A 15642-nucleotide genomic window follows, 5' to 3' on the forward strand; every position below is an offset into this window, starting at 1 on the left:
TTGAAGTTTTAAATAGATGTTAAACCTTTGAAAGTGCAACACAATTATGTGAAATTATTTGTGTACAAAAACACTTTCTTTTTCCAAACACTGGCCCCAAATACTAGACTGGGTCGCCCCTCTAAGTGAGGCCCAGGCTGATACTTGCTTAGGGAACGAGAGGACAGTTAAATACAAATTGTTGCCAACAAAGGTCTGAATTAGAACAAAGAAAATACTGTACACTGATGTATTAATAATTCATATCTCCAACTTTAATAATAAAAATCAAAGTATTTTTTTTCATTTGCATACAGTTGTGTTCTGAAAATTGCTACTACATTCTATACAAGGTTACACCCCCAACCCCATCCTTCCCAGTTCATTTTACACACATTCAAATACATACACATTTAAACTCAAACAAAAAATGTGCTTGTTATGTATAGTATGTCATGCAACTTTTTTTGTTTTTTTTTGCATTTTTGCTTCCTTAAATGAACATATAAATCAAAATGTTTAAAAAACAAAAATCATATTTGCTAAAACCTTTTTATTTCCAAGTTGCATTTTTGTAAAAGTGAATTTAATGTAGGCTTCTCAGAACTGTACATTTTCTAGCATATTCACTTTTTTTTTTTTTTTAATTGTATGCATAAAATCCAATTACTTTTTGCTGATCAAATGTATTGACAAACTCTTGCTGTCTGTTGGTACAGAACCCCGACATACAGATATCCAAAAAAGTTTATTTAAAGAAATACAATGAGAAAACAGACCACCCAAGGAAGCAAAGATTGCAATAGTTTCTCCCCATTCAACACTGCATAGAGCTACATTTAGAAATACAAGAAACTGAATTCATTCATTGACAAAGCTTTCGACCAGAAGTCATTCATTGAGAAAAACTTTCTAGTCGGAACGTTTGTCGTTGAATTTATTAAGTTTATTTTAGCATTTCTAAAAACAAGAAATAAAGTATTTACTTAGGTTTCTCAAAATTCATCTGCAAACCAAGACAGGGAAGATATTCACTGGTGACCAGATTATAAATTTGTTTTTTTGATTTTTACAGCTCGTTTTTGGCCAGAAAAAATAAAATAATAATAATAATACACAAGGCAAGCTTGCAGGAGCAGATGACACTTAAAAGGCAAATATAAAAATTGAAACTCAAGGTCTGATTCAATATAAAGGAGAGGACATTGAACAAGTTTTTTAATGCATATATTCCTACTACCCTCACTATAACAAATCTGAATTAAAAGCCAGATGTGATCAGGACTTAACTCTCAACAGTAAATAATACAAGGGAGAATGTGTGTTAAAATGCCCCACATGTATTACAATCAAACTTTAAAGATAGATATCTAGATTTAACATGGGATTTATATATACACTATCAGTACTTTACACAGTGTAGGGGATGAACAGGGATTTATTAGATTGATTCCTACAGACCTTCCATATGGGTCTTTAACACACATTTGATTGTGCTGTACTTCAAATATGTAATTCAGAGCTAACCAAAATATTCTTAAATACTTTGAAGTAATGATCAGTTTCCTCAACACAGCCCTCTCCTAACAGACAGCTTTTGTATAGGACGTGGAAAAATACAATGACTGTCAAAGGAACATTAAAAAAAGATTAAAACAAATCAAATCTCACATACAGTTTTATTAAAACAGCATCTTTCGAATCAGGTTACTGTCTGGAAATGGCAGCTTTGTGAAATGAGCCTAATGATCCTACTCAACAAGTAGAATCCTAACCCCACCCGGGTGCTTTTCCTGGTGAGGTGGTTGTAAAGATGCTGAGCTACCCAGGGCATGACACTCGCAACCAGTTTGATTTAATACTTACTTAATAGGAGCTGTTGATGCAGCTATCAAACTCATTTAAATAATGTGCTTAATTGAGTTTTGAAAGTGGGCTGGTGTGAGTTTCAAGCCCTGGATAAGGGTGTTGGGATGGGGGGCAGTCACATGAGGGAGCAGCACTGGCAGGCTTTCTGTTTGGGCCGGGAGGGCTCGAGTGCTTCTGCTCTGCTCTCCATGTCCCTGCTGGGGGTAGGGGCAGACTCAGCACCCTTGATGGCTGAAGACGGGGGCTCTCTTCTGGCTGCTGCCACGGGAGGAGGCTGGACTGTCGGAGCCAGCAAGGGCTCCTGTTCAGAAGGCTTGGGAGGGGTCTTGGACCCTGCTGCTGCTGCTTCTTTCAGCAAGGGCTGAATTTCGGGTTTCTCTGGGGTTTCCGCTGCCTGTTCCTGCGCAGTCGGGATTAAAGAAGATTCCGTTTCTGGAGTCAGAAGATCCGTAGCTGGCTCGAAGGTGATGTCTGCAAGATCCACTTCTTTATAAACTTCTTTGGAATCTTCCGCTGCAGGTTCATCAAGGACTCCTATTAGGTTGACAGTGTTCAGCGCAACCTCTGCCTCAATGGCCTGTTCCTGAAGACAGAGATTTGGGATTGTTTCAGTGGTTTTCTCCACGTCTAGATCTGCACCAGAGGGCTCTGGAGGTTCAGTCAGTTCTTCTTTAGGCTCTATGGGTATTTCCTCTCCTTCCTCTGTGATAATGACATGTTCCGCCCGCATCACTTCTCCTATAACCTCCTTCGATTCTTCCTCGGACTTTGCATCGGAAAACCCGAGGAAGGTGAGGCTGACCGGGTTTTCCATCAGGCTGTCTAGATCCTCAGGTTTGGAGGCTTCGGTTTCTTCTATGTCTCCTCCTGATTTCTGGGTCTGTCCATTTTCCCAGATCACTGGTTCTTCTTCTTTTTCTTCATGTCTCACTATTTCATCTCCCAGCTTTTCAAAACCGTTGACCAAACCGTTGGTCTTGGGTTGGTCTTCTTGAAGCGATTCTGGAGGATTGTGGTTAAGGATGACGGCATGGGCGTCCTCCGCTCCTGCCTCTAGATCTACTTTGCCTTCCTCGTTCACCCCTTTTTCAGAAGCCAGCTCAGAGTTTTCTTCCAGATTGTGGTTCATTGTTATTTCCTTGCCACCATTGTGGCTCGCCATGTTCAGGTCTTTTGTGTCGTTATGTGGAGGCTCTGCTTCGTGTTCTGACTTCTTCCATGCTGTCTGGTTTAGGAGTCTGTCCACCTCCTCCGGGCCAAGCTCTTTCTCAGCGCCAGCTCCCACAGCGAAGATGCTCTTGGTGCCATCGTCAAATACTTTATGTCCTTTGGCCTCAAACTCATGGGCATCCAGAGGGACTGTGGACAGAACAGTGGCGTCTCCAGTTTTCAAGTTTTTCTCCACGCTGATCTGCATAGCGAACACGGCTGGAATAATGCAATGGGAAAGACTGTCAAGTTCATAAAAGTTTGTACACAGCAGGGGTAGAACGACTACTAATCTGAGCTGAATAGTTGAGGTAAAAAATATTTAAATAGCTTGACTAGTGGACACTTTAACAATAAGTCATAAATCATGTGTCTGATAATGTCTGGCGCTCTATTTGTGAACCATTCACTGCATGTTTATAAGTGTTGCCGGTGGTTGTCTCCAATCAAGTCGAGAGTGTATTTCTCACACACTCTTTGCTTTGTCATGCCTGTGAGCGAAGTCAGTCTGTCATACAAAGAGTGTAAAAGTCCACTCTCAACTTGATTAGAGGTAGTCACTGAACACTTAAACATATTGTCATTAAATCTAAATAAAAAGACAAAAACCTGGTATTACCACACTTGATCTGTTCATGTAGAACCTGTTATATTTAAATATTTAGAATGCCTTGTCACGGACATTCCGAGTGCGAGTTCTACACAAGTGTAGCTGCTGCTACTACGTTCCGATGGGGATGTGAAATCTAATGATGTTGTAAATGTTCTTTATATGTTAACTGATTACAGCTGCACTTTTCTGTTCCACTAGATTAGTATACTACTCGGCGCTACCTCTAGTACAGAGTGCCCTTGCTGGGTTTAGATGTTACTCTGATGCAGTGCTGATGGTGTATCCCGCTTTACAGCAAGTTTCATCACCGTCGTAAATGAGAGCTCTGAAAATAAGTGCACTAATAACAGCATGTCTAGAGGATCTTACTGATCCATCCCCTCCTGGACTGTGCTTCAAATCGTGGTACTGAGCTGCATCAAGAGAATCCTCCTACCTGTCCTGTCCCCCTCTCCGATCGCCATGGCTGCCTCATCAGTAGGGGGCGCTCTTCGTAACCTCACAGCTGGTTTGGGGGGTGCAGCGAGTACAGGAGCAGTGATCTGCGATGCTGTAAATTCTCAATTACAGAGAAAGGGAGGAAAGAGACATTAAAACACTCAATACCTGCTGCACATGTAGCTACAATTCTACAGTGCAAAACAGGCCCCCATTGGGCCTTAGCTATACAGAGGATATGTCATGAAAAACCATGACATAGTATTTGTGTCATGGGCGGACGTGTCAGCAGCAGTGACATTAATGCCGCGTGGCATGGGTTTTCATGACATATCTTATATCTTGTTTATGCCGCAAAGGTTTACTTTCTATAAATAAGATACCAGTAAGAATACAGTAGCTATGAAGGTACTGCCTGGTAATCTGTTACTTTTTACAAAGCATCCCCTTCTGATAGGTCAGCTGGATGTAGAGGTGCATTTTATAAACGTTTTTTTCTAAATTCCTTCCTGAAATTAAAACATCCTCATCTTAGCCAAAATGTACATCAAAGTTTAGTTCCATCTTAAAATACTAGGTATTTAGGGAATATCAATGTTTTGTAAATGTTTTTGTAAATGTTTTTTAAACGATCGCAGTGTGCTTAGCAGTACAAAGTACTTGCAGTGCATGTCAAAATTACCACAGGAGTGGCATAACCTGCTTTTTCAGATCATTAATATTAAAGTCAGATTCCTGATCTGGAGCCTTTTGGTTCCTGCACAGTAGTTGCTCTGACCGTTTATCAACAATCCTGAATACAGCAGTTTTGAATCTTGCATGATTAAGCTAGAGGGAAGCTGCCAAGCAATTGTATGACATGTGTGAGCCCTCTGGCTTGTGAATTATGCTGGGGAAGGAATGAGGGAGATTGTAGAAACTAAAAAACATCCACAGGGTTCTCCTATAGGGCCTGCCTGTAACATAAATCAAACTGCTATCAGGCACCTCCCAGGGGAGGCATTTTAAACAGGAGGGATCCAGTACTGAATGCACTCTCTCTACAGACTCAGGGGAGGCATTTTAAACAGGAGGGATCCAGTACTGAATGCACTCTCTCTACAGACTCAGGGGAGGCATTTTAAACAGGAGGGATCCAGTACTGAATGCACTCTCTCTACAGACTCAGGGGAGGCATTTTAAACAGGAGGGATCCAGTTCTGAATGCACTCTCTCTACAGACTCAGGGGAGGCATTTTAAACAGGAGGGATCCAGTACTGAATGTACACTCTCTACAGACTCAGGGGAGGCATTTTAAACAGGAGGGATCCAGTATTGAATGCACTCTCTCTACAGACTCAGGGGAGGCATTTTAAACAGGAGGGATCCAGTACTGAATGCACTCTCTCTACAGACTCAGGGGAGGCATTTTAAACAGGAGGGATCCAGTATTGAATGCACTCTCTCTACAGACTCAGGGGAGGCATTTTAAACAGGAGGGATCCAGTATTGAATGCACTCTCTCTACAGACTCAGGGGGGTTTTAAAAGCACATTGCATGTTCTTGTGTAAAATGTCAAAATGGTTCAATTTTTTTTTTATAGACCAATTTGTTGGTAACTGAATCCAAAAACCAGACACCTGAATTGTGGAAATGAAAGGGGGAGGTGGTGGTTTAAAAAACACTAATTATCCTAAAACTATAAATGTAAACAGAACACTTTATATTCAAACAGGAAAGACATTGATCAACACACTTGCTGTGGTGCTGTGTCCAGTTTTAGCACCATTTTCTTTTTTCTCGTTACTGTGCTTCTGAGCTTCTGTAATAATAAAGACAGCCCATAAGAACACGTAAAGAGACAGTGAAAATGTCCCCCCATATCTGACAGTGAAACAGTAGATGCTTACCTTCATTTGCGTCTAAGAGGACAACCTGTATATAAAAAAAGAGGTTACTTGAATTACAGATCACACAATACAATTGATAACACAATGTCTATTATTTAATACAAAATAGAAAATAGACAATGATAAAGGAAATATATACAGGGCTTGCTTGAGATTTCACTAATATGGTTATGTGCAATTCAGATTGGAAAGGGAGCATTATGCAATTGTCCTTTTGCAGGAATTTATATATTTTTAAAACATTTACATTCACTGTACAGTAACAAAGATCACATACAAAACATATACCACTACCTTTTCTGTTTTCTGGCTGACAGTTTAATACATAGTCCAGAAAGATTTTACTGTAAGAATTCTTACTTGTGTTAAAAAAAGTGTGGCACTTTCTGTAAAGCAATGCTAAAAAAAAAAAAAAAAAAAAAAAGTTCCTTCCTCACACAATGGTTAATGCTGGAGCTGCATATTTTTATATTGTAGGAAGCCAATCTTGACAGCTGAAGGAAAATCCCCTTAGAATTCAAAATTGAGGCCAAGTATTTGGAAAATTCCCTTAAAATACTGGAAAGTCCTGGAAATACAGAACATGCATTGGGAATGGCTTGGCTTGTACTTCCTCTGTTGAACACAAGAGGCCACCGCAGAGCCATAACATGTTTTTTTCACCCCAAGGAAATAATTGATTATGAACTGTAATAGAATAAATTCATGTACAACTCAATAAACGCCATGGAGTCCAATACAAGAGAACAACAAGGTCAACTTTTAGAAACATCACAAACCACATGTCTGCACATCACACTTTTTATAATATTCTCAAACCGTATGTTTTAATTTGTTTTGTTAGACAACACCAGTAATGTATTATTATTTATGATATATAAAATTGGAGGGAGAATGGCTATTCTGATTTGTTCAATAACTGAGAGAACAGCATAGAAATCCCATGACAGGAGAATGAGAACTTGATGGGGGAAGTCATCTTGAATTGTAAAACCCTTCCATGTAGACCTGTATTCTAGAACAGTACCATGAATGACTTCACAGTTTAACAGTACCCAACTGAATCACAAACACTATGAGGACATTATACCAGCTACAGTAGTTAACTTGGAGAATCAGGTGTCAGTATGTATTATACAGAGAACAATGCATTTATCACTACCTGTGATGGGGTGCCCACTCCTTGTGTATATTTATTTTATGTATAACTGTTTTCATTTGTATTATTATTATATTATATTGTATTTGTGTGCGGACAGACGAAAGCCGTCTGACATTATTTATTAGTTGAGACTGACGAAAAGCCGGTCTTGTAATATGTAGTTGACGTGGATGGGGTTAAATCCCCATCCCGATAAAGCTTGTGGGACTGTGGCTGTTAATAAGGTACAGAATATAAAAGACCCACTCCTGCTCATTGAGGAGGAGAGAGTTTAGAGGAGTTGAGAGCGAATGCTACCAGTGAGAGATCCAAAAGGTACTCGTTTTGTAGAAAGATTATTATTGTTTGTGTTTATTTTGCTTTGTCCAATGTGCCCTTGTCGTTGTGTTTTATAAAATCATTTTATTTATTAAATACGAGTGCAGCAGCGCCATGTTGCCCCGTACTACCTGTGTTATTGTTTCATTTCCCTGGTCTGACGTCACCCACACACACCACCCGAGCCATCTTTGTGACACTACCCCATGCAGTATTTTTTCCCTGCCAGAGTTCTAAGGTTCTGTGTTGCTTGTTGTGGAATTCCTTTCAGTTTGACAGCTCACGCTGGGGGCGTGCTGTCGCTGGTGTTAATGAGCACATGTTTACCGTAATATCAACTGGATGAGCCTATTGAAAAAATTGCTCACCCGTTTTTATAAAATGATAATGCTAAGCCTTTGGAGAGTAGATGATTTGAGTGTTTAAGGATGGCAAGCATTTACACTTACACAACATATATGGAAAGTTATTCAAGGATTTCTATCAAAACTGCCAAACCAAACCAATCCAACATGTCATACCTGGATCTTCTCTGCGTCTTTCCCAGCATGGTTCAGTGTTTCAGCACCTTCCTGTTTGCCAATGTGGGATTCCTCTTCTGCCAGACGACTCTGTTCTGTCTGAAGCCTGTGAGCAGAGGGGTTTAAATATGTTTACAAAGATCAGACATAAATAAGCTTCAACGGTTTCTTCTTTTCAGAAGTTACTGATATATTTTTGTTTTAGTTTAACTATATTTATGTCACTGTCACAGACGGTTCTGGCACGTCCCTTTTGTACTATAAGTCATTAGATCCTTTTGTATGGAAGGCCTCAGTTGCAAGGGTGTGCGGTTCTTTGATGGACCTAGATTCCGTTAAAATGTGTTTGCCCACTGATGATGGGAATGAGAATGTAGAGATGGGAGCCCAGCTAACAAGATTTCAGTTTTTGCAGGTATCAAGTAAAGACCCTTGGTCGCCCACACCTGTGATGTAAAACGCTGGATGCACAGGCCTGTTGTGGTGTTCGCAGAACCACTTCGAGCTGAGCCAGGAGGAGAATTCGAATCTTGCTGTGAACAAGCTGACTTATTAGATATGGATTGGATACTATAGAATGAAATACACTGCTAATAGTAATGTTGTAGGATCCTTTATTTTTTATCCTTTTGAATACGTCTGTGTATATAAGGTCTGAAAAAGATAGCTCCTGGTATCAAAAGGTCAGGCCGACCTGCTGAATGTTCCAAACCTCCCTTATCAGGCAAAAGCATATTATTTATTTAATTAGACTCAGAGCCTTAAAACATTCTGATCCAGCGAAAGCAAAATGGCAAACTCTATGGAACAGTTAATATGGCAGAAACAATCGAACTAGGTTTGATTATAGTAAGAAAAAACAAAAATATTTAAATAAATAAGAAACCTAACATAATAACCTTAAGTAAATTTATGAGCAGTCCTAAGTTTTAATATTCAAGGTTGCATTTGCTGCCAAGTAGGTGCCTAATTAAAAATGAACCTCTTGCCTTCTCTGTATATCAATGGAGTAAAATAAAATGACAATTTATAAAATAGATTGCTTTACTGAAGTATCTGAAATACATGTTATAAAATCATTTAAAGTTGAACTGCTGAACGAACATATTAAAAGTGTATTATAACAGAAGAGTTGTTCTGCTTGACATTTACAATGTTGTAAACAACTTTAAGACACAGTTGAGATGATGTTAAATATACTTTGTATTGGTTTAAGGGAATATTGTAGGATTGTGTATTATATAAGTATTTAGAGTCTGTGTAAATCTGTGTAAAGAGAGTGCACTGGCTTGACCAAAAAACACCTTTGAAATGAGCTAGGCTCTCCCTTATTTAAGAGATGTTTGTGCAGAAGCCTGTAACCTTAGCAGAAGCAAGCACCTCATTTAATTAGCTTGAAAATTGAGCCATAATTTTTAAAGAACTAAAACGCAGAGGCTAGGTATTGCAAATTAACAAAAACAAAAAAGTAACCCTTTTTAGGCAGAATGATATTTGAAACTAAAAATACCTATTCGATTATATTTGATTGTGTTGTTACTAAGCATAGAGGTTTTAAATAAAAAAAGAGTATTCTGATCTAATAGTGACAAAACTCTCTGAAGAGAAATAATATGTTTTAAGTATTTTGATCTAATAAGAAACATAATATTTAAAACTACAGTAACAAGTGTTTTTGCTTGTTTAAGGCTCTATTGTAATACAAATAGACTGTAAAAGCAGGAGCGAGCATTTAATTTAATGAATTTAAAAATGAGTTCCGTTTCTGACTTCAAAGAAACAATAAGTTTTTTAGACATTACAATGTCAATTAAACTAAATAATATAAATGTTTAGTTTATATAAAGGTTTTACTGCAATAAAAAACAGAGGAACTGTTTTAGGAAGTTAAAATAGTATAAACTGTAACTTTAAATATACAGTGAACCAACTGAAGGAAAACAAGTACATTTGTGACCTCGTCCTTCCCTGCCTGAAGTGAAAGCAGTGTTGGAGATGACTAATTGGTTTTGGCCGATGAAGCAGGAATTTTTTGGTGGTCAGCGATTTAAAAGCCGAGGTCCTTTCTATAATGAGCGATCTCCTTAATATTAACGAATGAAATACCTTTTTTTTACCAGAATAAGGGGTATATGGAGTAATGGCCATTCTCTTCATTATATTATAGAAATTAATAAAAACATGGTAACCAAAGCGAGCATTTCATTTAAATCAGAAAAGTTGTCTACAGTATTAGTTCTTATCAGAAAGGTAGCAACTTTAATTGGGATGATGTTTGTGAGCCAAAAAATGACTTTCATATTAATTAAAACACTAGCCTTGGCAAGTAAGTCAACTGGATTTTGTGTGAACAAAGAAAGAGGTCAGACTCTGAGTTCAGTCACTATATGAATAGTGCATTCTAATATGTTAACAGTAGCCTGAATTTAGATGAAAATAACTGGACCTTCCATTGAAAGCTTAAATGACTTCATGACAAAAGCATATGGCAAACCCCCCCAACTCCTATTAAATATCCTGTTAACACATTTGTATATGAAGTTAAACTGGCCCATTGACAACATACTGAAAAGGTAATATAATATGCTGCTCAGAGGGAATATATTGTAGACCCAGGTTAATATAATCACACAAAAAGTTGATGTAATATATAAAACAGCATCTCTTTTACATATAAACTTGTATTGTAGAAAGAATGTGAACTTTAGTTCACTTGACTTTTTAGAGAAAGGAGGGGTTGAAAATGAGACCCATGAGATCATGTTCCAATATTTTAGAAAGGAGTTATATCCAATTAATTTTGAATGTTTTTATATAACTTCAATTAGTTTTAAAAATAGTTGACTGGAGCCTTCTAGAATATATCATTAACTCAAAGATAAGAACTGTCAAGGCAGATTGATGATCAGATTTAATTGGGACTCCTGATGTATTCAATGGAGAGAAAATCCTATATAAGCCCAGAGCAAGACCCCATTCGATACCATTGAACTTGATCTTGCAAGCGGACGTGGTCCATGCTCTGAGGGTCTCTGAAAAACAGATTGCTGTTTGGTTGTATTCACAAATTTCTGCCTTTTGAAGACAGTTCTTATTTTTCAATATACCCAACACTACACTTCCATATACTGGAAGGTAAGCATATATTTGAATTTATATCTTGTTTATATTGGATGCATTGCTAGAAGGTATAAAAATTATGTTTTAGTCTTAAGAGAGTGGTATATTTAATGTTTTAGTACGTAGCTGTGGGTAACTCTAGCTTTTTGCATTTACAGCCTGAAGGCTAAGCATATAATAACCATATTTGTACTACTGTATTGAAGTACTAATGCTGTTAAACCTGTAAAGGCACTGGATCTGGGATTTACGGTGGTCTGCGCAACCAATCAATCCAATTTTTAAAGTATTTAATAAACCGAAAGAGCACTACTACTGCTCTGATTTGTTAAAACTTCAAATTAAATGAGTCTGTGTGATTTTCTTGATTATTAAAAAGTTGTCTGGACATATAGCACGCTCAGTGCATGAACAAAACCACTTACAGGAGTTTAAAACATCTCTGTCCTCCTTAAACGTCTCCCCTGAGTGTTTTTTTTTTCTGATAACAAGCTGAACTTAGAGCAGCTGATTCACATTTGGCGCCGTTCTGAGACAAGGTCGGAGCTACAGCACAACAGAATACAAACAAAAGTCAGGCAGTTCTTACAGCAACTGTGGGAGCGACAGCTTGTTATCAGAAAAAAAAAGCCAAAGCCACACTGGAGTGGTCGAACAAGAAGAGAATTAATGTTCTTGAGTGGCCCAGTCAAAGTCCTGACTTGAATCCAATCAAATTTATGGCGAGACTTGCAGTCCATTGACGATCCCCAAAAAACTTATCAGAACTGGAGCAATTTTTCGTGAAGAATGGGCAAAAATGTCAACATCCTACTGTGCAGAGTTAGTGGAGACCTATCCAAAAAGACTCGAAGCAGTAATTGCTGCAAAAGGTGCTTCTACCAAGTACTGACTTAAGGGGATGAATACATTTTCTTTGCAAGATTTGCTGACATTTAACCTCCTCCTCATATAACAGTATTCAGTTTAACCACTACGGCTTTGAATAAAAAAAGTTTGTTTGAAAAACTGTGCATAAATTATTTGTAATTTAACAAAATGTGACATTACTGGTAGGGGGTGAATACTTCTGCAAACCACTGTATATATAAATAAAAAGAGTATGTGCAACTCTGACATCACGGTAGAATCGCGCTAACAGACGCACTGGTTGATACAGTTAACTCTTTGGTTTCCTATATAAGCCCGTGTGTTTGTTTCTGAGTATAGGCCCCCCTGTGGTGGAAGATGAGTGCAAACTCAAGGCATGGGGGCCAAGCTGTTTACACACGTGCATTCATTTACAGCAGCCTGGTAAGTTGTGTTAGTGGAATTGATTAAAGACCCTATTGAAGCCTTGTAGGTGGGTTTCTAATAGATTTGCGATCTTTCACATCAATTGCTTTCAAAAATAGTCCTGCATACAAGACCATATGCTTATCACACATAGAAATGCATTTGTGTAATGATATCACTACAGATAGCTGGTGTACGTTTTGTGAGTTGTGTAAAATCCAGGAATAAGCTACACATTTGAACAGTACTATAATGAAATGAATTGGACTTATGCGGGTCTCTGATAATAGAAGCTGTTCATGGGAAGGGGCTGTGCTTACTTGTTGATCCGCTCCTCAAGTTGCTGTGCCTGGGAGCCCCACAGAGGGGACCTGGGAACAGAAGAGTCCAATGGAGCTGCGGATCCCTCCATCAACCACTGGTCTCGCAAGGACTTCCTCTGCAAGACAAGAGCACACAGAACACTTGGATTCAGGACAGCCCATCTGTGTACAGCTTTAAAAAGCATGTCAGTAACATCCCCCACCATGTATATTCAAAATTAGAGCTGTCCATATGATAAACATTACGTTCAGCAACAATACGTACAGTGGTGCTGCATGAGCCGATTATTCGATTATTCAGAATGAGCTCTCCACAGAAATCAGGTCTTGACAAGGAGGTGAGGGTCACTGGTGTCGATCGGGCTAATTTACCATTCTAAGTGAAACGTGAAGAAACAGCTGCTTGGGTTTGTGATGCTTGCTGCTTTTCTTACTGCGGAGAACAGCGATCCACACAAACCTAAGCAGCTGTTTGTTCACTTGTTTGTTTCACTTGGATTGGTAAATTAGCCCAATCAACACCAATGACCCTCACCTGTGGAGAGCTTGATCCGAATACTCTATGTACAGCCCTAATGTACAGAACAGTACATAATAAGAAATGTGAATAAATAGTTTCATGAAAATTGGGCAAGTGGTGTTTAAGTCCTAGATGTTGTTTGGTAAGCAAAGGAGGTGTTAGTATCATTGCCAATTATATTAAAATGACTGATACATGAAAAAATGTGTGATATACAGACAGATACATCCCCACAATATGACACCCCATAACTTATGCTAAATAATGTAACAAAGATTCATCAAAATGTAATGAGCAGTTTTCCAGATATATGGAATTTGGGATATATTTGCAGTAGCAGCCCAACTTAATATGCTTTTACTTAGTGATAAAAACGCCCTTAAAAAAACTGTTGATTTGATGTAACCTGACTCACTTTTCTAAAGCTGGGTTCGTAGGTAGGTTTTCCTATTTTTTTCTACTCAGCAAAGTAAAATAGTTTACTGATTTGAGGATATTGTTTTCTGTTTTGGGTTTATTTATTGAAAACTATACTGGGAGAAACTGTCTTTGCAGGTTATTTCTTTGAGTGTAATAAAAATTTGAAAAGAATTTGGATATGGGTGAAAATAATAGGTAGGGAGGGGTTACAGCGAACTAGTATAATTTGCATTATTGCTTAAAGTGGTGTTCAAATGGTTTGACTGTAACAAGAAATCCTCAACTTGTACCCCAAAGCTTTCCCTGTACCATTTCAAAACTCTTTGCTTTCAAGAGTTTTCACAGGACCTACATTTTCAGTTACCAGTGTGTGTGTGTGCGCGCATCAATCACGCCTCATCTTTTCAACAACATAGGCTTCAAAAAACAACTGCTATTAGCTTTGATCTTTATCTGTCTGGTTATCAGAGGAAGACAGAAAGCCAAAACATTCTACAGTGTGGTTTTATCAGTTATTTTCTGCATCTTAGATATACAGTACACTACTCAACAAGTACCAGTACAGATGAATGCATAACCGACTGGGGTTTCCAATTTCTCCCCACTCACTTCCATTAAGACTACAGTAAAACTACCACTTTTACTGTAGGTTACACTTTACACCCTATAACTATCCCTCCCTTCCCATGCAAGTAAAGAATTTACAATGACGATATGCGCAAAACATTACCTACCATGGATTTAAAACCTGGACTGGTTGTGGTGATGGCTTGTGGGACATTTGTTGCCCATTTTACTCCTGTTAGACCGCTTGGTACTAATTATCTTGATACGACTGAACAGATAATCATCTTCTCTTCAAATAAAAAAGTTTTTAATTAGAAAGCCATTTCACAAGTGTAGCTGTATCCCAAGGTTGCCTATTTTTCTATTGCCCATTCAAACCTCTTGTTCACTAAATATCTTGATCTTTAGATAGATATTCATCGTAAAGACAAAGCATTGCTGTTCTGATGTGCAAGCTGCATGTACATTGCACATACTGATTTTGTATGTTTACTGGTTTGGGTATTTGTTTTTTGATTGCAACTCCCATACGCCTTTATACTATTTTCATAATGGCTTTATAATGGTGGAGGAACGAAACAGGCTGGAGCTACAGATGTTTTTATAACAAACTTACCCAGAACACAACTGCTGGCTATATGAATAGATCTATGAGCACGATCATTTGAGAGCGCATATTGATTTGCCACGTTAGACGACTCCATGCTAAGACTACATTGAATGCATCAGTGCACTTGTGGATAATGAAAGTAAAAAAAACTGTGACAAACAGTAATGGTAATAAAATGATGTCTCCAGGCTAGTACTGGAAGCTAGCTGGTAATTTAGCCTATTTATAACTGGGGGGCTTCATGCATTAATATGTATTAAACCCTTGCAGTGGTTTCGCTTGCCTAAAGCACCCTGACCCAATCTATTACTGATCCCCCCACAGCACAGGCCCTGACTACTTACCTTCCATTTTCTGCCCTCTCAATACACCCCAGGGAATTACGCAATTACACGCCTGTGTAATTTCCTGCATAATATTTGTTACTACTCATTGACACGTATTATTGCATAATATGGCTGCTAACCACAAGGAGACACCACAACAATGGTCTCGCCTTGCAAATATATCAGCAAAAGATTTTCCTGGACAGGTATTTGAAGTCAGATACAGATGCTCTATATCTGCAGTATCTTGTGCACATGCTTGTACAGAGGTATTACAAGGACTTAGTATTCCTTTGTTAAATGTTTTTTGTTTGTTTTAAGTCTTGGACTTTTTTGACCATCAGCGTCTCTGTAGAAAAAAAAAAAAAAGCATTTTTTGGTACCAGACACACTGTGTCATTTTAGTGTTCTTTTTCTAAGTGATAATAATGGCACTTTGATAGCTTTTGTGGTAGAATGTGCTATATAAACACAAAATTCA

At 38.2% G+C, this 15642-nt stretch overlaps 1 protein-coding gene across 3 annotated transcripts in view; it reads right to left on the reverse strand.

The window, feature by feature from the left end:
• Positions 1-230: 230 nt before the first annotated feature.
• Positions 231-15642, reverse strand: part of LOC131706603 (palmdelphin-like) — a 33851-nt gene continuing 18439 nt past the window's right edge. For 2 of the 3 annotated variants that reach the window (XM_059007999.1, XM_059007998.1), the window contains exons 4-9: positions 12716-12834; positions 8001-8106; positions 6000-6024; positions 5846-5911; positions 4107-4229; positions 231-3276 (exon numbers count right to left, since the gene is read on the reverse strand). In XM_059007999.1, coding sequence (XP_058863982.1) covers positions 1964-3276; positions 4107-4229; positions 5846-5911; positions 6000-6024; positions 8001-8106; positions 12716-12834 — 1752 coding nt within the window. In that variant the 3' untranslated portion in view covers positions 231-1963. The remainder of the gene's footprint in view (positions 3277-4106; positions 4230-5845; positions 5912-5999; positions 6025-8000; positions 8107-12715; positions 12835-15642) is intronic. The other variant, XM_059008000.1, reaches the window with a different exon arrangement.

This window comes from Acipenser ruthenus, chromosome 36 (assembly GCF_902713425.1).
Source record: "Acipenser ruthenus chromosome 36, fAciRut3.2 maternal haplotype, whole genome shotgun sequence".
NCBI lineage: Eukaryota > Metazoa > Chordata > Actinopteri > Acipenseriformes > Acipenseridae > Acipenser > Acipenser ruthenus.